Source organism: Aphelocoma coerulescens, chromosome 1, assembly GCF_041296385.1.
Source record: "Aphelocoma coerulescens isolate FSJ_1873_10779 chromosome 1, UR_Acoe_1.0, whole genome shotgun sequence".
NCBI lineage: Eukaryota > Metazoa > Chordata > Aves > Passeriformes > Corvidae > Aphelocoma > Aphelocoma coerulescens.
Genome location: NC_091013.1, coordinates 95,227,427 through 95,253,745, shown reverse-complemented (window position 1 = coordinate 95,253,745; position 26,319 = coordinate 95,227,427). Strand labels below are relative to the sequence as shown.

Sequence of the window (26,319 nt, the reverse complement as noted above, 5' to 3'; positions counted from 1 at the left end):
TATAGCATTAACCTGTGCTTGCAGGTTACTTCCAGTCCTTAAATAAAATGAAAGTGCACAGTAGGAGCAATTGCCTGCAGAGCACTTCTGTCATTTTTGGTCTACTTTGGTACAATTGTTAAAGTAATGGTTGGTTCCCTGACCGCCTTTGTAAAAATCTGCGTCCTGACCAGAGAGCTGCTGCCCAGCCCAGCAGAGAGAGCTTGCCTGGCCTGGGGGTCCCTGCACTGCTGCTCCCTGGGCCAGCTGCTGTCCTTCCTGTATTGTCTAAAGGGGCATTCTGAAAGAGTGGTCTCCTCTCCAGGATCCTGAGCTCCTCTTGCTTCTCTGGACTTTGTTTTGAATTTATAGATCTGTTTTCTGGTTGGAAGTTTTAGGGGCTTCTCTTCCATGTTCACTAAGGTTGTTTAATGTCCCATGATGATGTGGGACAGGAAAGGATTGTCCTGCTGAAAGAGGGCTCAGTTTGCTTTTAAAATGTCTTTGCTTTCAGGTGTTTGGGAAAAACGACATGTGGTTCTGGGTTATTTTCTCAATGATCCACGTTTTGGCCTCGCTGGCTCTCAGCACCCAGATCTACTACATGGGCCGCTTCAAGATCGGTGAGTGCTGTGACTGACCCGTCTCCTCCCAGGTGTGCGGGTGCCTCCTGTCCTCACCTGCCTCTGCAGTCCTGTGGCCCCTGTTCTGGGCTACCGTGTCCTCTCACCCATCTGGTGCTTTCCTGGCCTCTGAAGTCCTCGTGCTACTCAGAGCAGTGGGAATCAGCAGGAGCTGTGTGCTCTGTGGTGGCAGGACTGCTGGGCTCTGAGGGAGCTGCCCTTCAGCTGCAGCTCTCCCTAGTGCTGTGCTCAGAGGGGTGACCTACACCCTGTCACGGGCTGAGGGGGGAGAGGGCCTGCTGGGGAACCTGACTCTTGTGCTCTGCTTATAAACCTGTTTCTCCTTCCTCTTCTGCTGCTGTCTGCCTCAGACGGCCCTGACTCAGGTAACTGTCCGCAGCTTTCCTTTTTCCCTGTTGAACTCATTGTGCTGAGGTGTAGCAGCCAGGGATTGCATGGATGTGCGTGGGGAGGCAGGATCGTGTGCCACCTGGGGTCAGCTCTTGGGAAGTGAAACCGGTTTGCCAGCAGCACTGCCAGTCCTGTGCCTTGGCAGGAAGGGAGTGATGCAGCACAGGAGAGCTCAGATCTTGGTGCAGGAGCCTTTTCAAGCTCTGCCTTGTGGCTAAAGGGGAACATCTGTGTTCATGCATGCCTGTCCATCCCCACTGCCACTGATGGCTCTGCAGTGAAGCTTCTGCAATGATTTTGAGATTAGGAGTGTCTTGAATGTGCTCTGCCCTTCTAGGACCCTCTAAAGCCTGTGGGACCTGTTTCTGCTGTTTCCCTGCTCCAGCAGCTTGTTCCATGGAAGGTGCTTTCCCCCCTTCCTACACACACACACATTTCTTCCAGAGATGGGGTTGCAAAGCCAGCCTCTACACATACAGGCAGGGCCTGCATGACTTCTGAATAGAGAGATTTTTAACATTTATTTTTGTTGTAACCTGTTGTTCTGGCCAAATGCCATCCACATCCTGTGGTGGATGCCCTTCTGTTCAGCACAGACTGCTCCCAAAGGGCAAGACATGAATCTGCTGACACCTTGGGTTCTATGTTGTCAGCTGGTGGGTGTCAGCTTCTTCCTCACAGGCGTTTTAGAGCTCACTGTGCTGGCTGTTCTGGCCTTTTATCCTTTCCTTTGACAGACTTGGGCATGTTTCGGCGAGCAGTGATGGTGCTGTACACGGACTGTATCCAGCAGTGCAGCCGACCAATGTACATGGTAGGCGACTTCTCATCTCCAGCACCTCTCAGCAATTCCTCACTCTTTAGGCAATGTGTGGATGAAAGAGGTGGGGCTATTTGAAAAAGTGATGGTCCTTGCTTCCCATGTTCTTTCTCCCCCAAAATGGTTGGGTAAGTGTAGGTCTCTGCTGGAGTGGTTTACCCCCCAACTTTCAAGCCTCCCCTGACCTCAGCCTTGGTGAATAAAACATCAGAGCAAAGGTGATTACAAGCACAGGATTTGCCTTTGCACTTGCTCTCTGGGAGCATCCATTCAGAGGAACAGGTACAAAGCTCTGTGCAGTGCAGCCTCTCTGGGGAAGGCTGCAGCTATTTTGGTTTTGTGGCTTAAGCAAAAGTAATTGCCATTTCTGCAGCACCTCAGGGCAGACAGCAAAAAGGTAAGAAAAGGTGGCTGTTACCTTGTGTCCCCCTGATTGCTTTCTCCTTGGCATAGAGTGCTATTTAGGGCTTGAGGCCAAATGGAGTTTTTCACCCATGAGCATCCTTTTTCTTAATTTTTTATTTATTCTCCCATCTCTGAATAAGCAAACTTGGTCCATTCAGGCATGAAGTAAGCCTGGCCAGCCTGAAATAGCTACATCATTAAAGCAGCTTGTAAGCATAAATGCACATACCCCATAGATATAATCCTTCTGCCTGCTGTAGTTACAGTGCTTCCCTAGCTAATGGTGAGATGGGAGGAAAAAGGGGCTCTCTGAATATGTGCAGGATGCTGTCCAAAGCTTCCCCTGCTGCCTCTTTCAAGCACATCCTTGCTCTCTGCAGTAATTCTGTTGTAGAACAGTGGGAGGGAAGGAATCTAACTAGAAAAACAGTAGAAGCAGTCAAAGGATTCACAGAACCTCCTGAGGCCCCTTAAGTGCTGAGCTTGTCCTTTTTCAATGTTTAGTCTCCTTGCAACACTTCCTTAAAATTTTTGAGGGTCAGAGCAGTTTCCACCCAGAAAAAGCTCCCGCAGAGCCAGGTATGTGTGTGTTTGCAGGAACCAGACTCCAAATCCTCACATAATGCTGTCCTGAGTTTCTGAGGCAAAGGCCTCTTTTTGCATACCCTTTTCATTTCATCTGATCATCAGTGTCTTTTCTCCAGGACAGGATGGTGCTGCTCATTGTTGGGAACGTGGTCAACTGGTCCTTGTAAGTACTGGCATGTTGGTGCCTTGTGTATTTGTGCATGTGAGCAGCAGGATTTGGTACTGGCACACAGGTGGCCTGGAGTGATGGGGAGATGCAGCAGTGTCTGGGCAATAATCCTGTGCTGGGGCCCTTCTGATGCGTGTTGGCAGGCAGGCTGATCTGAAGGTGGTAGGCAGGTCCATGGGATGCAGTACATGGAGCTACGTGGAGCATCCCTGAGCTTTTCAGCTCGGGCTGTCTCATGGCTCGTGTCTGAGGGAGTTTGTGCAGGGCTGGCCTGGTACTGTGCTGCTGTGTTGTGCTTCCCACAGAGCTGGGAGATCTCTCTGGCACAGCCAAGGTGCAGGAGACCTGACGGACACTGAGTCACAGAGCCTGGCTGAGCAGTAACTGCATGGGAGGGATCAGCTCTTGGATGAGACCTAAAATCATTGCCCCAGGCTCTTGCTTTTGGCTAAAGCTGCTTCTCAGGGATGTGTCTTCAGCCAAATGTACAGGTCTAGGACCAGATCCTACTGAGTGAGATGTGTTTGGCCATGGGTTGGAAGCAATCCAGGGCCCTTGCCTGTCCTCTGGGGTCTCCAGTTGCTTCAGCAGCTGACTGTGGCTAAATTTTCTCAGCTGGGAGCAGAGGCAAACAGTGCATTTCCTCCAGGGAGTTGTGGTGCTGTGGCACTGGTGCTGTGTCCTGCAGTCCTGGGTGGGGGTTGGAACAGTGTGTGGCTGTCAGATTGGGGATGTACCCTGTCCCCAGTGAAAGAGGCTGGCTGATGTCCCTTTTATCCTCTGTCTCAGTGCTATTTTTGGGCTGGTGTATCGACCCAGAGACTTTGCCTCCTACATACTGGGAATCTTCATCTGTAACCTGCTGCTGTATCTGGCCTTCTACATCATCATGAAGGTAATGGGAGGCAGCTCTAGCTGTCCCTGACACCCCTGTCTCCAAAGGGGAAGGGATGGGCCTTTTTTTTTGGCTGCAGTTTGGGTTCCTGTGGTGCTGCAGAGAGATGTGGAGGGGTGGGGCTCTGGGTGGGGCAAGGTGTTGGGGAGGGATGGTGTGTAGGCATTTTAAGCGTGGCTGGGCTGTGTCTTTGGGGGTGGGCAGCCTTTGCTGGTGCAGATGGTACAGGCTGGTGTGTGAGCCTTGTGCATGGCTCTGTCCCTGGGAAGAACTCAGGCTGTGTCCCTGTCTGCAGCTCCGCAGCTCTGAGAAACTCCTGCCCATCCCCATGTTCTGCATTGTGGCCACGGCAGTGGTGTGGGCAGCTGCCCTCTACTTCTTCTTCCAGACCCTCAGCAGCTGGGAGGTAAATTTCCATTTTTTTTGTTCTTCTGTCCATCTTTGTCTCATTATCTTTCCTTCCTGGTGTTTGTTTTGCACAAAAAAGACTCTGGAGAAGTCTTGGGCTGCTCATGGGGAGTTGAAATGGCTGAACTCATTTAGCAGACTTGTGACAGGAGCATGGGAAGCTGTGCTGAGCCAAAAATGACTGTAGCTGTGTAGAAGCTGTTTATGACCCAGGTGATCTGGAGGTGACTGGTCCTTCCTAGGGGACAGAGGAGGAGCTGGGGATCTGAAAAGAAAACTGGGAAAATCCTGACCAGTGCTGGGTGGAAGATATCCCTGGAGCAGGTGGCCACCTGGGGTCAACCAGGTCAGCCTGCCTGGGCTTGTTAGGGCTCTTGGTGACCTGGGAGGCCATGAAATCCTGACTGGGTGCCTTCTAACAGGATGTCACATCCATCTCCATGGAAATGAGGGGCTTGCTTCAGGGTGGTCTGATGGAGGCTGTACAGCTTGTGCTATGCAGAACCTCAGATGTGGAGACCAGAGGCTTCCCCTTGGATATGTGGATTGTGGTCCCAGATCCATTTTGAGGTCCAAGTATAACACTGTGTTCATGTCCTGCCCTTGCCACATGTCTGGCCAGCACAGCACCTTTTCCTGAACCCTGCTTGGAGGGTTAAGACAGGGTGATCCCTGTAGGGTCCAGTGTGGCCAGCAAGGGCCCAATATGGGTGGATATCAGGTCCTGACCCTCTGCCTGCCCTCCTAGGAGACTCCAGCAGAGTCCCGGGAAAAGAACCGGCCATGCATCCTGCTGGGATTCTTCGATGACCACGATGTCTGGCACTTCCTCTCTGCAGCTGCCTTGTTCTTCTCCTTTCTGGTGAGTCCTGCTGAGCCTCCTACTCTGCTGGATGGCCTCACCCTCTCCTCTTTCGAAAGCCTTGCTCCCCTCTATCCACGTGGAGCTGTGACTGCTCCAGAACTCCACAGAAGTGCCCCAATTCCTTTGCTTGGCTCTACCTCCAGAATTCCTTCACAGTGGGATGCTCCTTGTCAGTGGGATCAGGGATCAGACTTTGTCCTTTACTTTATTTCTCTCCCAGTGCCTCCTGGCCTCAAATTCCCTGTGGGGCTGTGGGTCACACAGCTGTTGTGGGGAAGCTGAGGGGCTGCTGTTGCGACCAATGACTCATGGATTTGTGAATATCTCCCATAAAAGCAAGGCCTGAATATCTGAAAGGAAGACCTCCCTGGCCAGCAAGACCTGAATCTGACATGCACTTTCCTCCTCAGGTCCTGCTGACCCTGGATGATGACCTGGATACGGTGCGCAGGGACAAGATCCCAGTGTTCTGAGTCCCCAGGGACACGGGCGCAGAGGTGTCCCAAACTGCTCAGCCAAAGGCACCGGGCCACGGGTGTCTGTGGGGAATGAGCCTGCTTCTGTGGCCAACAGCCCAGTGGGAGCAGGGGAGCTGGATCCCACAGCAGGCATAAGGGGTGCTGTGGCAACTGAGGTGGGACCAGGAGGGAAGACGATGTTTGCTCCTTTCCTGCCACATCCTCTGGGGTAGGCTTGATCCAGAGGCCAAGGCTAGTACACAGCCCTCTGGCTTGTGGGTGCAGAGGGTGCTGGAGCCAGTGATGGGGGAGGAAACAGGAGGGGAGGCATGTTAGAGACCTTTGCTTCCCTTCCTTCTTGCTGATGTGCTCTGCATCCTCTCTGGTGAGCAGGCTTGAGAAGTGCCATGCAGCTCCTCCTGCATTGGGAGCTGATGCCTGCAGCCTGCAGGCTGCTGCCCTCAGTCTCTTCAGCAGCATGGGGAGAGCATTTGGTTCCTGTCCTGTAGCAGCTGAGGGAGCAAAGGACTCCAAACTGAGGTGGCAGTGGGAGGACTGTGCTGTTTTCTTCTTTTTGTTGGAGAGACTCCTCTGGTTGCTGGTGGGGAGCCACGGTACCAAGGCTGCAGCATTGGTGGGAGGTGGTGAACTAGAGCTGCCAGACTCAGAGCCTCCTGCCTTGCTCTTGCAGCCTCTCTGTCACTCCTGTTGAACAGCCACACTCCTCTGGCAGCTCCAGTGCTGGCACTTGTCAGTCACAAGTGCTCTCCTCAAGCGACCCTAAGAGACACTGCACAGCAAAGCCACAGCCTTCTGTGGCAGCCCTTGGCTCCTGCTGTGTGCCTCGCCAAAGGAGCAGGGTGGAACAGGGAGGTTTTCCAGCAGCCTCAGACTTTCTCCTCCCATGACCTTGCTTTGCAAAGCAGGTTCCTTTATGACCTGGGAGTGTGAAGGAGGTTTTGGGGCAGTTGGGGTTGAGCTCTTCAGTTAAAGATCTGGACCAAACTTTCTTCTCCAACTTGTCTGAATCGGAAATGAGTTTTTTAATGGCTTCTGCATTCTTTCCAGTTTCTTAGTTATTTAAAAAAACAAGAATAAGGTGTGAATTATTTCAGGCCTTGCATCTAAAATGGGACCTGTTTTGCTAATTTGCAATTAAAAAGTGTTCTTTGAGGCCTGCTGTCCTTATTCTTGTCACTGCCTGAGCATTTTTACTTTGGTGTATGTGCATGTAGCCAGTGATGCAAAGGTTTCATTCCACTTCTGCTTACTAAAGCAGATGACTCTGGTGATGTTTTACTCCAAGAGTCTGTATCTCCTTGAACAGTTTTGCAACAGCTGGTTTTTATTTTTTTCTAAGTTGGAGTTTGTCGAGATGGTCAATAAAATGGATGTTCCTGGTTCCCTGCTCTGCAGGTTAATCTGAATTCTTCTTGCTCATGCTCTCAGCAGCAGCAGAGACAGCAGTCGTGGCAGAGGGGTGCCCAGTGGTGTCACACAGCTGCAACCATCCTTGGGACTGTCACAGGCGTTTCCTGAGCATAGGTGTGGATGACCTGCTTGTTCTCTTAACCAAATTGCCTTTGTGAGGCTACATGAAGAACAGACACTCGTTTGTCACTGTAGTCCCTTGGGCAGGGTGAGGAGAGGGCTGGAGGAGGAAGGACACAAGAGGCTGCCAGCCTTTATCTTTCCGAGCAGAGCTGTGCTGCTCCAGAGGGTGTTGGGGTAGCTGTGCCAGATTGAAGGAGGACCTGTGTGCCCCCAAATTTGTCCAGTTCTGGGAACACATTTTTATAAAATATACTCTTGCTCCCTGTGTCTTTCATAATCTGTATGACCTTTCATAATCTCTCAGACCTTGTTCCAAGGTTGTATTTGTTTCTAGCCAGGAAGCTGGTTATCTTCTCTAAATTGAAATGTGAGGAAAAAATAATGTTGAACAGCAGTTGGAAGGCTCGACGTAGGAGGCAGAACAGCATATGGGCTCGCTGGGCTGAGCAGAGATGAGCACAGCATGGAAGGGTAAGGTGGTAGCAGGGAGGGAGAGGGAGGCTGGAGAACAGCACAGAACGAACAGAAAACCATGACAGAATTCAATTAAGTGTAAGGAGAAGCACCTCAAGCCTGAGAGATGGGAGGAAGGGTTGGAGTCGTCTCCCTGCTGCTTCTGTGCTTCCAGCTTGATGCATCAATTTTTAAAATCTCCTCTTAGCTCTGCCCTGCCTGCTGGGCTCTCTTCGTGCTTCAGCTCTCCCACCTAGTGGCCACCTGAGCCCTCGATTGCTGCGGGTCTGGCTGGGCACCCGGGCAGTGTGCGCTCCCAGCTGTCCCAGGCACGCTTGGCTCTGCAGCCCTTGCCCCAGAAATGGAGCTTGTCTGGAGTGCTGCTGTCCTTCTCCAGGCCCCTGCCCTCGGGCAGGATGATCAGCTTGCTGGGTATATGGGGGCCCCTCATTCCATGACCTGCAGGGGTCATGCTGTTGTTTTCTCACCTCCAAGAGAGAGGGATGTGTAGGGGTAAAAACAGAACAGCACCGTGGAATTGTGTTGGGAGGTGAGGGAGACTCTCTGCTGCCCCTGGGCTGGTAGTGGAGCCCCTGCTGAGCTCATGCTCGGGATAAGCTGCTGTCACAACTCCAGAAAGGCAAACAAACGGTGCCACAGGTGGGGACACCTCCCACTAGAGCAAATGGCTCAAAGTCCTGTCCAACCAGGCCTTTCTAAAGATGGTGCATGCACCACCTCCCTGGACAACCTGTTCTAGTCTTTTACCACTCTCATTGTAAAAAACTTCTTCCTTACATTCCATATAATTCCTGTTTTCTCAGGAAATGTAGGTAAAGTTGTTCTGCCCAGTACAACTCAAAGGAGAAGGAAACAGCTTCTGTATAATACTAATACCCCCTCACAGGTTAGGAAAACTACCAGGGCCAGGTGCCCCTCGAGCCTCTGGGCTGACAAGAGCAGCCAAGGCAGGGGGAATGCACTGCAGTGTGGAAGAGGAAGGTAGCTGCCTTGTGTCCTGTTTCCCCTCCCCTCTGCTATGACTGAACTGTACACAGGGGCTGTCACTGAAGGAACAGAAGCCTCTCTTGTCTTAATACTAAACCTCAGCCTTTTTTAAAATTAAGACCTTCCCTAAAGGCAACTTCCATACCTGCAAGAATTTTGAAGTTTAAAAGCCAGGTTTTCTGGAGCCCCTGAAAAGAATTGGTTCCCAGTAATGCAGTATTGTGCAATCTGTCTAAAAAGCCTTTACTTACCTTGCAGGGTTCTCTGTACTGCTCTCATCCAAACCACATCCTTTAGCTTCAAACTGTGACAAAACAGATGTCTTAGACCACTTCAAAACCAATGCAAGGGACTGTGATGAGAAGCATTTTATAAAGATGAAGTTGTATCTCAACAGTGATCACTGTCACTGGAGCAGGGACAGCATTTGCCATGTATTTTTTAGATACTACAGGATCAGTATTTATTTCTCCTGAACTACACAGTTTTGTATCTCCAAATAATACGGTGCATAACTCTGGCATAGGCAGAGAATGTACATCAGTGGAAAACTTTGACTGTAAATTCCCAGTCTCAAAGCAAAGCTAAGTAATACTCTTAAGTATTTTGACCTGTACTTAAGAGTGAATGGCATGGCTTTCCAGGGGGAAAGAAGCTGTACCAACAAGAACACAATATTCAAAGAGTGTTTTTCTTTTTTTTTTTAATAAAATACTATCATGTTGATATCTATACAAATAATTATTACAACTATTAAACAAAGTATTACATTTAACAATAGAAATCTCAGAACTCTGAACAAGATCATGGTTTGGGATATTTACACCTGAATGCAACACATTTGTAAAAAGATGTCAAAATAAACAGAGCAAGATCTTATTTACAATTGGAAGATGATGTTCCTGTTCATTCATTATAGATTTCTACTGCAGAGTTCCTATTTTCCATTACAAAATAGTAAGGACTTTCCACTGGGACCGTATCCAAGTCATTTACAGCTGTATAAAACAGAAGCACAGCAGAATACTCTGGACTGAATATAAATAATTTACATTGTGGAGGGCAACAGCATCTTTGATTAATCTCCTGTGGCAAAATCCATATTTGCTTCCCTTCTCACAGTGAGCAGGCAGGAACCGGGTCCAACCCCCCACGAGCTCTGTTGTTTCACACCTGTGATTGCCAGAACAGCAGCACATATTGCAACTGTGAAAACCTTGTAAAGATACTTTTGGTGAGGCAGAAAAAAAAGCCTTTTAAAAAAATTAATCTCAGAAAAACCAGTATCAACAAATAATGAATGGTGTCTGTGTAACTAAGCAGGGCTTGCTCGCAGAGAGTATGAATTTGTGTTGTCAGGACTGAAAATCTCTGCTAAATCTTTCACCACAGAGTAACCTACTCTGAGTGGGAATAAAGCCCTGATGCTCTGAGGTTTCCAATTTATGGATGGCAGAGACAGTAGGAAATTGAAAACACCCTCACACAAACCTGTGTCTGCTACCCATGCTGGATCATGGCAGTGGGAGAAGGGAACAGCAGTAGGTGGTAACAGGTCAGGTGATAGCAAGGAATGGAGCTCCTTACAGCACTGTATCAGAAAAACAAATATGACTGATCTGGTATAAACTGATTCAATTCTACTCTGTCTTGCCAGTGAAAGTGGGATCATTATTAAAGCGAGGAGCATGAAACTTACTAGGGGAACAGCAAAAGATGACAGCTCTTAGCACACTCAGTCATCCAGAAACAGCAGGAGTTTACTGAGTCCTTGAGCCAGGACTGCACGAGTACCTCAGAGAAAGGTGAAAAGACAACAGGACACCAGAAATAATTAAAGGGCCCCTCTTCTCCAGCCATGCCCTCTGCAAGTTGCCCTGCCACACGACTTACTTCCTGCAACAGCACTACAGTCACCAACCACAGCAGCAGCAGCACAGCTTTAAAGTGCAGTAGGAAATCTGTGCAAAGTTCAGGAGGCTCTGGACTCGCACAGTGCATTTATTTTTTTTTTTTCAGAGAGGTGCTCTTCCACCTGGGCAGCAGCACAGTGATGAGCTGGAAGCACGAGCTGGAAAACCCATTCCAGTAAGGCTCAGCCCCCAGCTCAAATCACTTCAGTTCTTACTTTCTTTAACTGTTCCTAAATGAGGTCCTTTCTCTCAAGAAAAAGGTATATAAATACTAACACATTTATATTTTATTGCCTGCTTTCAGTTTAGTCTATCTCTGCTCTTACTCTCCTAGGCTGTTTAAGGGATTAATATGGACTACACTGACATATGTGGGGCAATAATAAATAATATTGAGCAATCCAGCCCAATATTATTTATTATTGTTTGTTGGAGTCATTTAGGCCAAGCTGAAACCCACAGCCACACAATGCCTGTCAGCTGTGGCAGTCCCACCCCAGAGGTAGTGCCCAACCTTTCCCTTCCACTGCTGATTTTTCTAAATTAAGCAGTACTGGGTATTTTTCTTTCCTTCAAAGCCAAAACAAACCCTGTGTAAGTAGCCTTCAAAAAAAGTATTATGGAAGAGAAAATGCAATTCTCAGGCTAACAAATCACAGCTAAACCCACAAAATCTTTTCCAAGTACATCTTGAAAAACAAAGGAACCGTTAATTGCTGGGTAGTCCTCAGGAGAAAAAGATAAATGTTGACATTGATGCTTGCTGAAGAAAATGGATTTGCTTGTCAAATGGTTTTCATAACAAGTAAACCAGAATCATTCCATCTGCAGAAGCTCCTTTTTCAAACTGCCCTCTCCAAGCACAGGTCAAGGTAAGGTGAGCCTTATCAACCTGATGGCTGAGCACAACAAGTTCAGTGGGAGGGGAAAGGGAAAATAAAGAAAAGAAGGACGTGTAACATGTTGCAATTGCTCCTCTTCCTTAGAGCAGAACCTGAGGCCCTGGGGAAACACTGAGATACCAACATGTCAGTGCCACAAACTGACCTACAAAACTAAGTGCAAGAAGCCTGGTGGATGTGGAATGCCAGGCAAGATTAGTTTACAGTGACAAGGAAAACCCCAAACAATTTAATAATTAAAAACTAACATAAATTTAACATCTAATTTCCTCTCTTTCGGTGTGAAATATCCAGTCCCTGCACTGTTCCTCCTAAAGGCAAAAGAGTGTGGACATGTGAGAAGATGAAACCCACAAGCTGCTCTCAAACCAGGGGACCAGGCCAGGCTCAGCATTCAAAGCCCATCTTGGACAGTCAAGTAGACCAAAAGGCTACACAACAGATCCAATTTTCCTTTAATTAAAGTTATCTGAAGGCCAGTCAGCAGTGTAAATATCAGAATTTGGATGAATGTGTTGCTATGAAGCCCTTTCTTCTCACAGCAGTCTCCTGATCCCACACCAATAGTATCATTTAGTATCACTTACAGCACATGAAGGAACTCACACAGAACTTCAACAGAAATTGCCATGTTCAAGGAGGGGAATGAAATGATATTTCTCCATCCTGGTCTCGTCAGGTTTCAGAAAAAGCCCTGAGAAGGATGAGAAGGTGCCCTGTCACAACAAAACACAATCCTCCAGAGAAGACCAAGGGTCACACAGTAAGTACTTCTCAGCCACACACCACAAAATTGTGCAGTTCCTGCAAAATCCCAGCAGTCTCTGTATGGCTGAAATGCCTGTGCTGTGATTCCCTGCACTGCAGGCATCCTGTGAGCAAGGAGGAGCTGGTTTTGGTTGTCTTTGTAAACAGAAAGGGGGCACGCAAAAGTCACTGACACAGTTACTGCTTCTTCAGAAAATGATGTACAGCATGAAAAAACCCCAAATTAAATCGCAGCTGACATATTCTATTGTGAATACTCAGGACTGCACCTAAGCTTGAGACAACAGCAGTAAATACGGAGGAATAAGAGAAAAGAACAGGTGTCTCAGTTGAAAGGGACCTAGGGAGATCATCCACTCCAGCTGCCTGGCATGCCTCCATCCACTTCAGGACTCAGCATGTTGTCCAAATGCCTCTTAAACATGCCTGTGGCATCAACCACCTCTCTAGGAAGCCTGTTCCAGTGTCTGACCACCCTCCTGGTAAACAAATGCTTCCTAATGTCCAGTCTGAACCTCCCTTGGTGCCCCTTTGAGCCATTCCCATGTGTCCTGTCAGTGGATCCCAGGGAGAAGAGATCAGCACCTCCCTCTCCACTTCTGTCAGGGAGCTGCAGAGAGCAAGGAGGCTGACTGTCTATCCAGATCCCTCTCCAAAGCATCTGTCAACAGCAAGTTTGGTATCATCAGCAAACTTGCCAGTGGTGTGTTCAACTCCTGCATCCAGATCAGTGATAAATACATTGGATAGAACTGACCCTGGAACTGAGCCCCGAGCAACACTGCTGGTGAGCAGTAGCCAGCCAGACCAGTAGCCCCATTCACTGTAAATCCTTTGAGCTCTGCCCTTCAGCCAGTTCTTCACCCAGCACACCATGAACCTGTTCATCCCACAGCTGGACAGCTTGTCCAGATGGATGCTGTGAGGGACAGTATCCAAAGCATTACTAAAATGCAGAAAAATTACACTCACTGCCTTCCCTTCACCCACTAGGTGGGTGGCCTATCACAGAAGAGTATCAAATTAGCTAGACAGGACTTTAACTTTGTGAACCTGTGTTGCCTGTGCCTGATGGCTGCATTATTCCTTAAACTCCTTTCAACAGCACCCAGTATAATCTTCACAATTTTCCCAGGAACCCAGGCTAGACTCACAGTCTGTAGTTCCCTGGATTCTTCCCTCCTGCCCTTTCGGTAGACTGGAATCACACTGGCTACCTTCCCATGAGCAGGGACCTGTCCAGACTCCCAGACCTTCAGTAGATGACTGAGCAGGGTCCTGCTGCATGTCCTGCTTGCTCCTTCAGTACTCTGGGATGAATCCTATCTGGCCAAGTGGATCTGTGGACATTCAAGTGTTGCAGCAGGTTTAAGTTTATAAGCCCTCTCCAGCTTTCACAGACATCATAAAGTAGTGTAGTTTTAGGAAACTAATGTGGTGTTCTGTGAAAGTCTGGAATGATAAGCAGGATTAGCAGCTTTATATAATAAAAGTCCTGGAAGCCAGGTCTTAATTTTTCACTAGTTTGTCCTGAAAGCAAAACCCATTGCTGCACACAAAATGCCATTTAAAGAGAGCAAGAATGGGCAGGTTTGCTTCCCTCCTCAAAGACCACAGAAGTGTGTAATGCACAGAGTGGCTCCTGCTTCAATCCCCCTATCCTTACCATCCAGAACCCATGGAACAGTCACTGTTACGGAACTCACCTCACCATCTGAGGCAGACCCTTTGAGACCCACTGCACCAGAGACACCCCTTTGGTCGGGTCTCAGCAGGGCACACCCAGACCTGCAGCTGGCTGTCGGTTTGAGGCTGAGAACTGACTCATTCCTAACCCCTGCCCCCTGCACAGGCCAGTGACTGCCACTTGGTCAGTGACTGCCCTGTGGCAGAGAGAAGCTGCCTTGCTGTGAACTGAAATACTCAATTATTTATTAGAAACAGAGAACTGATCCACCACTTAGATTTAGTGTCTTAAGATAAGCTCCACCTGAATTAAACAATGAATCCCAACCACGATCAGAACTGTTTTGCTTCACCTTTGCAGGAAAACACCAGACCCCAGATTACAAGAGCAGAGACATTGTCAGGACAGACTACAGACACAGCCCAATTATTTCTAATTTTAAAACCTCTGTACTTTCCTGGATCAGTGTAAAAGGGCTTAGCAAAACCAAAGTCTGGGCAGCCAAGCTGTGGAAAACTGTTTCAGGTCCCTCTTTGTGGGTCCTGTTCTTGGACATGGAGGAATATCTTCCTTTCCGCCTTTCAGAGAAAAAACAAAGAATCCCAGGGCACCTGCTCCTCCCCATGCCCCCACCAGAGCTTCTGACAGGTCCCAGGAGCAAGATGATGCACTGATGGTCAACACACAAGAATTTCAAGCTTGGAGACTGCATGCAAGGGAACCTCAAGTTACCATGTTGTTTGAAGAATCAAACCCAGAATGGTATTTCCAAACACATAAAAGACATATTTCTGCCCTGTTAGGAGAAAAAACACACTGCAGAGACATTAAATAAATAAAATTTACCTAATTCTTCCCTTTCCTTTAAAAGAAATGGGACCAAAATTTGTGAAAGTACTGGAGACTCAGCCAGCGCACACACATTCACTCCATCTCTCATGCATCTACAAACACATCATCCTTCCTCAAATCCCAATGTCTTCCGTGTGTTTCACTCTCAACACATCCATGTTCATCCATGTCCCTCCTTCAGCCACACAGGTTTAGGTAAAAGGTGCATTCAAGTGCAGAGTACTGATATTAACTCAGGCTCAATCCTATCAGCAATATCAAGTAAAAACTGTGCCCCAGGAATCCCCACTCATTTTGTGGGATGCGACAGGCTGAGGTCTCCTCCCATGTGCTGCCTGGTACAACAAAGGGCTGTCACTCACAGAAAGCAGAAAGCTGGTGTTAGAGCATGGGCCAAAGAAAAGTGGAGGGGAAAAAAGAAAAGGACATTAAGAAGGTGCTAAACAAGGTACAAAACCCACCCTGAGGTAACTTGCAGCAACCAACACTGAAATGGCAACAAACATGGCTGCTGTCTCTGCTGACTGCACCAGGAGTTGTGAGCTACACTAAAACATTGACTGAGTTCAGCAGTAACTGAAGCCACAGTTGAAGCAGATCCAAACAAGATTCTTAGAAACAGAAAGTCATGGGTTAAAGAAATCTAAATTTTCTAAAACAGTATTTTTAATTGCTGACCATGGGAGCACACAGTAATTTTCACCATGTAAAGTAAGCCTGAAGTCAAGTGTATGTGACAAGCTTCAGACAGACAAAAGCTGCACAACAAATGCCTTTTCCAATCAGCACTGGGTTAACACAGACTTGACTTGTGTTGAGGCTCTTGAAGATATTTTACAAAGGAAAAAGAGAAACCCAAACCATTTCAAGCTCCTGTGCAGTTTCAGGTAAACACATCAGGAACAAACCGATACCTGTAGCACTTGTTTCCTGTCTCCCATACGGATGCTCTCACTCCATGCACCACTGGGGGCAGCCCTTACCTTGGGACAATCGGACATCAAACTTGATTGTTGGAAAATCAACAACCAGTATTTGCACAGCTCTCAATGTTGCATCCTTACCATTTCCTAGTAAGCAAGCATTGCTATAGGCACTGGTGCTTTAGAGTTAGTAAGGTGGGTGGAAATACAATGTGTATATAAATATGGAAAGTACCATCTACATACATTCAGGCAAACAAACAGTGATGCTATGAATGGTCTCTCCAGGGGTGCCAGTAAGATCCACTTCCTTCTTCTTAAATATATAAACAACGCATCAGACCAGAAGTCAGTCTGCCAGTTTTCATACAGCAGAGCTGCAGTCATGACCTAAAATATGGCTTATATTGTGGGCAGGGCGGTTTGAGGGCTGCTTGGAAGAATCTGAAGCAGATGTGTTTGCAATAGAAAGCAAAGGCGACATCGCTGAGCCATCTGGAGGAAGAGCTGTGGCTATTTCTGGAAACAAAGAAGTTAAGTTAAAATTGGATAAGTGAGATGTGTTGGTCATGTGCATTGGTGGCATATCTGGAAGCAAAGGAAAACTCGGCTGAGCAAAACCAACAGGCCTGGGAGGAGACAGAATGGATCCAAATCGATTGTTTAAACCTCCACTGCTCGGCTTCTCCGTGCTTGGGTTCGGAAACATTTGATTGGGAAAGTAGGGGATAGAAATGTCATTGGAGAGGGTAGGGTGGGCAGGAGAGTAAGGTGGATAGAAGGATGGCAGTGTATTCTGAGGATCAACTGGGATTAGAGCTGGTGTCCGAGTGGCACTAGGCTGAGTGACTGGTGGGATGAAAGAAGCGTTAGCATTTATTGGTGGATTCATGCCACCCTCTGGAATAAAAGGGAATCCAAAATTCTGGGAGAGAGTATGTTGGTCAGGGGCTGCGTTGTCGTTGGACACTTGAGGGCCATCAGACATAAATCGGACAATGCTTCCTCTTTTTTCTATCGTGGACTGTTGGCGCCCAAGGATCATGCTGCCACTGGTGGACAGAGGAAGATGGGGAAGACTAGGGTCAAAGACATTTCCGTGTCTCTGATTTCCGGATCGATTCCTTTCGGGCTGACGTATTTTAGAACCTCCATTGTCTTGCAGAGGATGCCTCGAGCGCTGAGTGACCGAAGAATTTGGCTGACGAACAGAAGGCTGCCCTTGCTCGCCATTTCCATGAGAAACTGCAGGGTGAGGGTGAGTTGGCCTCGCGACTCCATGCATATTGCTGGAAACGGGTGTGTTCATGTGGTTCTTAGTTCCATGACTGTCTGTCATCCTCATGGGGTTGGACTTCTGCACAGAGATGTTTGGGCTTGTGTTGCGACCCTGAATGTCTCCTGAGGAAGAAGAACTTGAAAAAGGAATAGTCAATGAACTGTTCCTTGTGTTAATTGCCCCAATGGACATGTCACAGCTTTCCCTGCTCTGGCCATCACCATCCCTTCGGATGTGGACACTCTCTCGCGCTGGGGGACAGTTGTACTCAATTGTGGAGGAGGCACCACACTGCGTGTTCCTTTGATGTTCTGGGATTGATCTTTGGCTTCCACTGACTTGATCTCCAAGGTGAGGGGCGAGCAAGCTCTGCATGAAACTTTGGTGGCATGTGTTTTCGTTCTCCCTTGAAGGCAGGGTATTCCCTGTTGGAATACCCTGTACTGGCTGGTAGGGCAGTCTCTTCTGTCTCTCTATGGATGGCGCAGCATTCTGACCAATTCGGAATGCTTGTGACTGCATGCCCCGGAGGGATGACACAGAATTGCCAATTTCACTGTTTCTTGAAGCCTGTACATCAAAATTGCCCGGCGGTTGTTGATTGGGTCCAGAGGGCTTAAATGTTTGGCAATCAGAAAGACGCTGCACATCCGAGCCAACTGTGTGGTCAACTGACAAGCGGCCCTGCATATTATGAATCGCCAACCCTTTATTTCTAGAAACATCAAGATAGCTTCTCATTTCAAGCTGGTCAGAAACCCTAGGGCCTTGAAGAGATATTCCTATTCTCTGCTCCGAATTAGAGGGCGTCTTCCCAATGAGGGCCTCAGCAGAGTAGCTGGAAACTCTGTTTCTTTCCTGCCTGTGAGGGGTGCATGTCATATCTGATGGTCTGGTGACAATGCTGGCCTGGGACACCATTTGCTGCTCTAAGCCCCTCGAGGTCATAAGTCTTTGCATCTGACTGTGCCCCGACACATGTTCTGAAGTGGAACCTTGCTGTCTGCTGCCAACATCCTGTTGCTGTTGATGCATAATATCCTGATTGATATGGCTCTGAGGGTGGTTATGGTGGTTTCTGCTTGTTGCAGGATTTTCACAGTTCTTTTCAGGCTGGGAAGCTCCAAAGTGTTGCTGCATCTGCTGCTGCATTTGTTGGTGGTGAGGATGGGGCTGACCACCTTTTTGCCGTGTTTGATCACTTCCATGGTGCTTTTGCTGTAGAGAAAGCTGTGTGGCTTGTGTTCCCTGGATGAGATTCCGTTTCTTTTGCATCTGCACCTCCTGCTGTATCGTTCGCTGTTGGTGGACACTGTGGGGTTGAGAGTGGACTGAGTTCTCCCCGTGAGTGACGTGGTGCTGCAGCTGGTACAAGTGGTGCCTCTCTCTTAGCTGCCCAGCCTGCTGCTGCTTCAAGTACGGGTGATTACTGTGAAGGTGAGAGATGCCTTGGGCAGGGACATGTTGAATTGGCTGCAAGTGCTGCCCTGCCTGGCCTGGCTGCTCTGAAAGTGGTGGCTGAGAACCACACTGAACTTCAGTTTGTCTCAAAGCTGGCGCTACGAAATTGCTGTTGGGTGGGAATAACCTATTGAGGCCATCAGCATGCCCTTGATTGCTCACTGGTGCCACTGAATTGGATGAATTAGGAGGAATCTGACTGACTAGCATCTGTGTTTGATCAGCAATACCCTCTGGTGCTCGGTTCATCAGCGCCATCCCCTCAAGCCTTATGGGTGCTGTCTGGCACTGCTTTTGCCTCTTTGCTGTAGAAAGCAGAAGGTCATCCTGAACGGCCCTCTTGGCAGAGTCTTTGCGACCTTCGTGGTTTTGCTGCTTTAAGTGTGATTCCTGCAGCTGGGGAGCCTGCATGGTGCTTGCCCTGATAGCATTCAGTTGCTCCTGAGCATATTCACTCATCAGAGCAGGTCCCGGAGATGGATTGATGTACGTGCTAGATGGAAGGGAGAGGCTCACAGTTGCAGGGACACTTGCAGGCTCTGAAGACTGGGATAAACTCGAGCAACTCACCAGGGGATGGACAATGCGGCTCTGGTGTATCAGATTATTCACGCTTAGACTGGTTATGCTGGGTGTCTGGGAAGTGGAAATCTGCAAAGGAGTGTTTGATGTTTCCACACCTCCTACAGAGCAGCTTGGCTTCTCAACCTGCCTGTCGACATTTGTCTGTACTGTTTCATGAGCACTGAATTTGTTCGGTGCTGCTTCCAGCGGCCCTGTGTTGTTTTCTTTCACTGACTGAGGTTTAAAAGGCTGTTGCTCTCTCTCCAAAGGTGCAAGCTCAGACTTAGAGATGATATCCCTTGTGTTAACCTGTATTCCCCCTCCACCTTTCTCAAGGCTTTCCTGGTCAAAAATAGCTCTCGCTGCAAGAGCTACAATGTCAGTCTGTTCTGAAAATGTGCAGCTGTTACAGGTACTGGTTGAGGTGCTGCTTGTGAGATCTTCTCTGGTGGTGTCTGGCAGCATAGATGCAACTGAGAAGCCTCGACTGCTGCCAGAGCTGGTTGACATCGGGGAGTCTGCCTGCCTGCTAGTGATAAGGGAAGCACTGACTACTTCCTGATCAGAGATGCAGGAGTGATGCGGGGAGAGAGTGTCACTTTCCGTGTTCATCAGCAAGAGTTCCTGCTTCTCAGGCAAATCAACATTTGATTCTGCTGATTTAGAGTTTTCCATAGGAAAATTAGAATGCTCCCCCTGAACAGTAAATGAAGAGGTTTTTTCCACAGCTGTTCTTTCTTTTGTGAGGTCAGACAGCATTTTGGTTAGACCCTGTCCTTCCAACAAGTCTGCATCTTGCATTACCACTGAGGAATCCTGTGCAATGTTGCAGGACTCCGAATTCATTCCTGCCTTGGAAGCATGACCTGCTGTGTTGCTCTGTGCTACCGAAGTCCCAGCAACCTGCAAATGTGTCACCTGTGCTTCTTTACGAGAGGATGCTAAGGTGTTTGGAGGTTCACAGGGTTTGGGAGACTCCGACAAGGCAGAGGCAGTTGGCGGGTGGCTCTGAGATCCCTGGGCCTGCTGGCGAGGAGCAGCATCTTTGGCCGCTGGTGGAGCGAGCAGCAGCTGCTCTGACGCCACAGACTCCAGCGGTGAGGAAGCAGATGCCTCTGCTGAGCTCGGCTCAGGAGCAGAGGGGGTTTTCACTGCCTGTTCAGAGCTCGCAGTCTCTTTGGAAGGAGAGTCAGAAACGCTGACGCCGCTCGCTGCAGCCGCGCCGCCCGCCTGCGATGTGGTTACAGCCTGTGATGCTGCCGGGGCGTTTTCCGGCGGCCCTTCGCCATTTGAAGGCTTTGCCACCGTTTCCACAGGAGCACAGTCCACCTTCCCTGCATCTTTGCAAGGAACTGCTGGGCAAGACACTTTATTACTGACTGCTTGGTGTTTCTTTGTGCTTGGCTTTTTGTTTGTCCTTTTTGATTTTGCACTGGATGGCAAGCCAGCAGCCGCTTTTTGCGGAGAAGCATTTATGGAATTAGATGCGCTGGTTAATACCGAAACCTCTGCAGGCACTGAAGATGCTACAGAAGTTGGCAATGACACACAGTTGACTGTGGCAATCTGGTTATTGACAGTTGCAGGATTGGTGGGGTGGCTGAGAGACAAGTGCAAGCAGCTCTGCCCAGCCATTTGCGATATGCTTTGATTGAGGTTAGCTAAAGCACCAAATGTATTGAGGGCAACATTGGTATTTGGATCTTCGCTGGTGGTGGGCTGAATAATTTGCATAGGGGCTTGGTTTGAAGCTCCGGATGAAGACATCACAGGCTGCAATGCAAAAAGCTGCCCATTTAATGAGATAGTCTGAGGATGCTGTTGATTGGACATTGTCACTGAAAATGTCTGTGCAGAGCTGGAAGATGGCAAAGAAGATGGCCTTGGTAATATATGGACAAGGTGTTTCCCTCCAAAAGTCTGTGGAAGAGAGGCATTTTGCATGGAGCCGCTGGAGTTGGCAACTGCAGTCGGCCCGTTCACAGGAACTCTTACAGAAGCAGAAGGCTGAGCAGAGAGGAGGGGAAGAGGATTCTGATTTGCAGCTTGTATAATTACAATTTGCTGACTAACATTTTGGCTGGGAACTTCGGCTCTCACAATGGGCGGGCACGGAGCAGGGTTTGGAGGCTGGAGAATGATGACATTCTGGTTAGCTGGCGCTCCTGTCACAGCTGAGGCGACTGGCTGAGCCATCTGAATCACCTGCATAGCTGAGTTTAATGGAAGGATATTTCCTGCAGCCTGAGCTTTAACCTGTGGCTGGCTGATTAAAGGCTGTATAGGTACGGGTGGGCACGAGGGCAAGGTAACTACAATCTGTTCAGCTGCCTGGCCATCCCCAGGCAGAGAAGCATGCAAACTGATACTTGTAGTCAAAGGCCTGCTGTGGGCAGAAGACACAGTCCCAGCACCATTGACTGGCTCGTTGAGGAGGGCAGTCATTATCCCAGACGGCGTTTGGCTCAGCGGCTGAACAGTGTTTCCTGCCAGCTGCAAAGTTGTCCACGTGGTCTGTGTGTTCCCAGCTGAAGGCATCCGGGTAAGGCTACTCATGTTTTTCAAGTCTGAAGTGCCAACACCTGAAGAGCCTGAAAAAGACCAGCAGTTTTCCAGGGGACTGACAGCCAGAGTGCTTATTGCTGTCACAGCCTTAACTCCTTCTGCTGCAGACGTCACAGGCGTCCCAGCACTGCTGACCATGTCCGTGCTTCTGAGGACCTTTACAGAAGAGCAGCTCTCTGCAGTAGACAGTCTCACAGGTGGCACAAAAGCTGTGTCTGTGGTTGAAATAGCACAGCTCTCCTGGACATCACTCCTGGAATTGTGTGTATTTGAGCAAGTTGCATTCACCTGTTGAACTTGGGAGGCTTCCACGGAGGCACTGGAAGGAAGGCTAGCTCCCTGCGGGAGTGTTTTCTTTGTTGATTTAGTGCCCTCCTCTTCATTTTTACTTTTGGGGGGATTTTGCTCATTCTGTGGTGCATTACTTGAAGAACACTGCAGTTCCTGTTCTGTTGCAGGTTGAGGTGTGCTCTGTGAGCTGGCAGGAGCAGCAGTGGGCACACCTCGCTCGTTCTCCGGGGTGGAGAGCTCAGGAACATTCCCTGCTGGAGCTGTCTGAGCGGATACCAGCGGAGAAACTGTAGGTTGCGTCCATGGCTTATTTTCTGTGGGATAAATGCCAGCAATCGTCACAGGAGTCACTAGGTTGCAACTTCTCTGAACTGGCACAACATTGGCTGTTTGCTTTTGTAAATTATGACCAACATTAAATGTTATTCCCTGCACAGATGCTCCCTGGTTATTTCCATTGGGTTGAGTCCCATTTGAATAGACAATGATGTTCTTCTGAACCTGATCACTGGGAATAACAACTGAGACTTTGGCATTTTTGAGGTTTCCTTTCCAGTGGATTGTAGGATCATCATACAGGCAAATATCATTTGCTTTCAGTAGCTCGATGTATCTCCCATTTTCCTTTTGCAGTTCGTCCAACTGTTTCCGGAGCTTTTTTATCTCTTCAGCTACAAAACAGTGAGAGCACTCCATTACATCAGCACCAGAGCAAATAATGAAATAATGTTACCACATGACTTAGAGAGTAAACACTGTGTAGCAATGAAATAAATTGCTGAAATAATTTGAACAAATCGTTAATAATGTATGTTCTTTTCAAATGGTTAGCACAACCTAAGTGAAGACTCTTGTACTGATAAATCTCTCTACTGAGTGGGGAAGTGACTGAATTTCACAGACTATTCTATTACCAATAGCTGGATATGTCAAATTACTTAGAAAAAAACATCAGGACTAACTTGGATGAAACTGAATGCTAATCAAAACTGTTTAATTCCCGAAGGAAAGACAAGCACATGAATCTTTTTCTTTTTCCTGCTTTTTTGCAAACACCAAAACTGTTTCTATTTAATTGTTAATATCACAGCTTTCCAGGAGAATTAAGTTTCATTATATCTAAAAATTACAGCCAAAATGAAATACAAAGCACTTGTGTAAAGCCACAAAACTGGCAACGCGCTTGGAAGATGGCTCACCAAACTGGGAAAATCACAATAAAACAGAAAGGAAAATCACAAACTACAAGATTAGCTTTGAGATGATTTCTGTCATACTTCTATCACTGTACTTTTACACATCTATTGAAGTAAATTTTATATGATTCATTGTATTTTTATAAAACGAGCCATTTTAACTTTTACAGCTTTTCAAAGGAAAAAAAAGAAGGTTTATGAATGAAGGAAGATTCATCTTTTCGATGAAAAAAAATCTAACTGAAGTTTGTCAGAAATCATTCTGGTCACTACAGTAGAATAAACTGGGACAGAATTTACCAGGTGATGCCACATCACCTATAAGCTCTGTAATTACTCATAGCTGTGTGCAAGAACACTCACTTGGGCATTCAATTGGCTTTTTGTTTCAAGATATTCTAAGCAGCTGTATTTTTCCTGTATGTGCGTGATGTCTTGGGATTCCCGTTTGTGGATCCAGGCTTTGTTGTTAGTCAGTACAGAGACACAGAAGAAGTGAGGGACAGAAATTCTAGAGCCCCCAGCAGCATCTGTACTTACCCTGCTCATTGCTCCCTCCATTTAACAGAAGTTCATCATTCTGTCTTTTCATTTCTGTTATATACTTAAAGGCCTGATCCAGGATCATGTTCTTGCTCTGCAAAAGACAACACACAGGACAAAGGTCTAGAATTTGTAAAGCCATTAATGATGAGGCTGCACTTACTCCAAGAGGTCTTTACTTTAAAAATATGCTCTGAATATCACGGGGTAGGGTTTGTTTTCTTTTGGTTTGGGTTGGGTTTTTTTGGAGGTTGTTTTTTAGTTTGGTTATTTATGCAAGATGAACTACAGGTTTTGTGAGTGATACTGACTCTAAAATGCCATGAGATTTTGCAGAATAACATTTTCAGTGCTCGAGCCGACACTTCCTGATGCCCAGAGGCAGATAATACTAAGGCCACAGATCCTGAACAGCCAGCACCATTTCTTGTTGATCAGCCCAAAATTCATGTTCACTAATAAACATACACATCACATGAAACTTCCAGGATACTGCCTTCTAAATATTTTATTAGGAAAGAAACAAGCATGAAACAACTACCCAGGGAGGTATATGCATAATTCTGAAAGTAGTATACTGGGGAATATGGGAAAAGAAAATAACCCATCCACAATCATCTTTTTATGAAACTATGCTTATTCTGCCTGCACAACCTTTGTTCACTTCTTAATTTCTTCTACTGTTCGGTAGGAAGATTCCTCTGTCTTGAAAAAGACGCTTCTGTGCATCAACCTCAGACCGTTTGATTTGCTTCATCTTTTGCAAGCAGGGTGTCTTAAATTACTATTATTATAATTTCAGTTTCTGAATTGTTTTCAAGCCCTTATATGAAAGATGACAAAAATAAGAAGTCATATGCAACACTTTCAGGTAAAATGCTCAAATCTGTATAATTACATTTATGTGACCCTGCACTTCCAAATAGGAATTCTGTTACAAGTAGTCTTTAAAATACTAATAACTGGTAATATTTTCGAGCATATTAATTCAGACAGTTTTGCCTTGTTGCTAATACAAACAGTAAAATAAGTGTTTATACTTCTATGGACAAAGAAACATTTAAACATTTGACAGGAAACTTGTAAGCACCTCTGGATGGACACTCACCTGCTTAAGTGCTGGAGAGCAGGGAATGAGTTCTCCAATTCTGTTTATCCCAGCATTAATCTTCTTCTTTCGATGTCTCTCCACTAAGCAAAAATAATACATACTGTGTCATCTGGTTGGGCAAGTCAGCACAACAGCAGCACAACTAGGACAATGTAAGGGCTCATTAACACATTATTTCATTACACATTGGAACCTGGAATAACTTGAGTGAGGAAAAAGTTCCCCTAAAGTAAACCTCAGTTATTGAATTAATACTCAGTGGAAACGAGAGCTGTAATGTAAGCAGCAATATCTTTTAAAAGGTGGAGATATTTTGGACCCCTTCATGGAAAAGAAAAGTCCCTACAAGTCAAAATTCAGGTTTTGAAACTGCTTTCTAAGACAGTTTCATGACACCCTTTTCATGAGGCAGATTGAATAAATTTAGGCACAGAGAAAGCAAATGAACAAACATTATGGAAAGAATCAGTTTCAGATTTGGGAAGCAAACCCATGCCTCTTAAATACTAATGTCAAATTTAGCACCAAAAGAGAAATAATGTAGATTTTATCAGTCTCCAGGCTTAATTTTAAATTTATATTGACAGAGCAGCCAGCCAACACTGAACATAGCTGCACTTTAGCTTTATGGATTATCTGTTACTCTTTTCTATGTCCAAAGTTTTAACTGTTTCACAAGGTCTACCTGACTGGGAGTAAAGACAATACTGAATGAAGAGTACTTCCAGTTAATTATCTGTTTTGGAGAAGGTCAGAAAATACTTCATTTATAGTCCTTTAGTGACATCATTTACCTATTCAATAGGTCTGAATATGGCAGAAAGGGTATACACTCCAAGTCTAGGAGTGTACATACCTCTGGGCATGTTTTTTACAGACAGTACTTCTGTTTTCCATCCACCACAGTCAGCTTCTTTCAAATATAGTTAGCTCTCCTGTAGCTATTTTTTTTTACTGAAATATTTTCATGCTCTATGTAAAATTAAAACTATTAGATGTCTTTTTAAAAAAAAAAACCTGGAAAAAATTCTGTCATGGCTCTGTCAGGATTCAAACCATTGTGTTGTTCATTCGTTGTGCTGAATGAACCTTTTTATTTGTGCAGTTGTTCTGCTCTTGGTGGCACACAGAAACAAACTATGACCTTCAGGTGAGTGTATTTCAGTTTGCTCCTTTACAGAAGACTCACTAATTTAATTTAAACAGTCTTATTTCAGTAGCCTGTCACTTCAATTTACTGCTCTCAAGCTGGTTTTTTTTGTATTTCAGAAGAGATTGCTGGTGTTGACAGAGACAGGCCTGAATACACTAAACACAGCAAGACAAAGTTTCTTAGGCAAGAAATTTACCATCTGAATTAGAGCAGCTCTGTAAAAATTAAAACACAGGACACCTGGAACTTAATCTTTATATATCTTACTAAAACATACAGATACCACAGTGTTTGTGAAGTGCTACTCTCTTGTTTTGATCATATTTGCCACACTCTACTCAGCTTGACCAGATATTAATGACTAAACAAGTAGAGGGTTGGAGGGAGCTGGTCCCCACATACTGTATAGTTCAGCCCAGGTGATAAATGTTTTGAAGAGCTATCAACAAGTAAAACAGGAACTGGGAATTCCAGT

At 46.8% G+C, this 26,319-nt stretch overlaps 2 protein-coding genes across 5 annotated transcripts in view; one reads left to right on the top strand and one right to left on the bottom strand.

Moving 5' to 3' along the window:
• Positions 1 to 7,042, top strand: part of SIDT1 (SID1 transmembrane family member 1) — a 41,239-nt gene extending 34,197 nt beyond the window's left edge. The window contains exons 19-25 of the mRNA XM_069019315.1: positions 494 to 602; positions 1,751 to 1,827; positions 2,943 to 2,989; positions 3,785 to 3,890; positions 4,186 to 4,296; positions 5,047 to 5,160; positions 5,574 to 7,042. Coding sequence (XP_068875416.1) covers positions 494 to 602; positions 1,751 to 1,827; positions 2,943 to 2,989; positions 3,785 to 3,890; positions 4,186 to 4,296; positions 5,047 to 5,160; positions 5,574 to 5,636 — 627 coding nt within the window. The 3' untranslated portion in view covers positions 5,637 to 7,042. The remainder of the gene's footprint in view (positions 1 to 493; positions 603 to 1,750; positions 1,828 to 2,942; positions 2,990 to 3,784; positions 3,891 to 4,185; positions 4,297 to 5,046; positions 5,161 to 5,573) is intronic.
• A 3,594-nt stretch (positions 7,043 to 10,636) lies between these two features.
• Positions 10,637 to 26,319, bottom strand: part of USF3 (upstream transcription factor family member 3) — a 32,759-nt gene continuing 17,076 nt past the window's right edge. For all 4 annotated transcript variants that reach the window (XM_069019283.1, XM_069019275.1, XM_069019293.1 and 1 more), the window contains 3 exons: positions 24,689 to 24,771; positions 23,578 to 23,674; positions 10,637 to 22,512 (listed from right to left, as the gene is read on the bottom strand). In XM_069019283.1, coding sequence (XP_068875384.1) covers positions 16,046 to 22,512; positions 23,578 to 23,674; positions 24,689 to 24,771 — 6,647 coding nt within the window. In that variant the 3' untranslated portion in view covers positions 10,637 to 16,045. The remainder of the gene's footprint in view (positions 22,513 to 23,577; positions 23,675 to 24,688; positions 24,772 to 26,319) is intronic.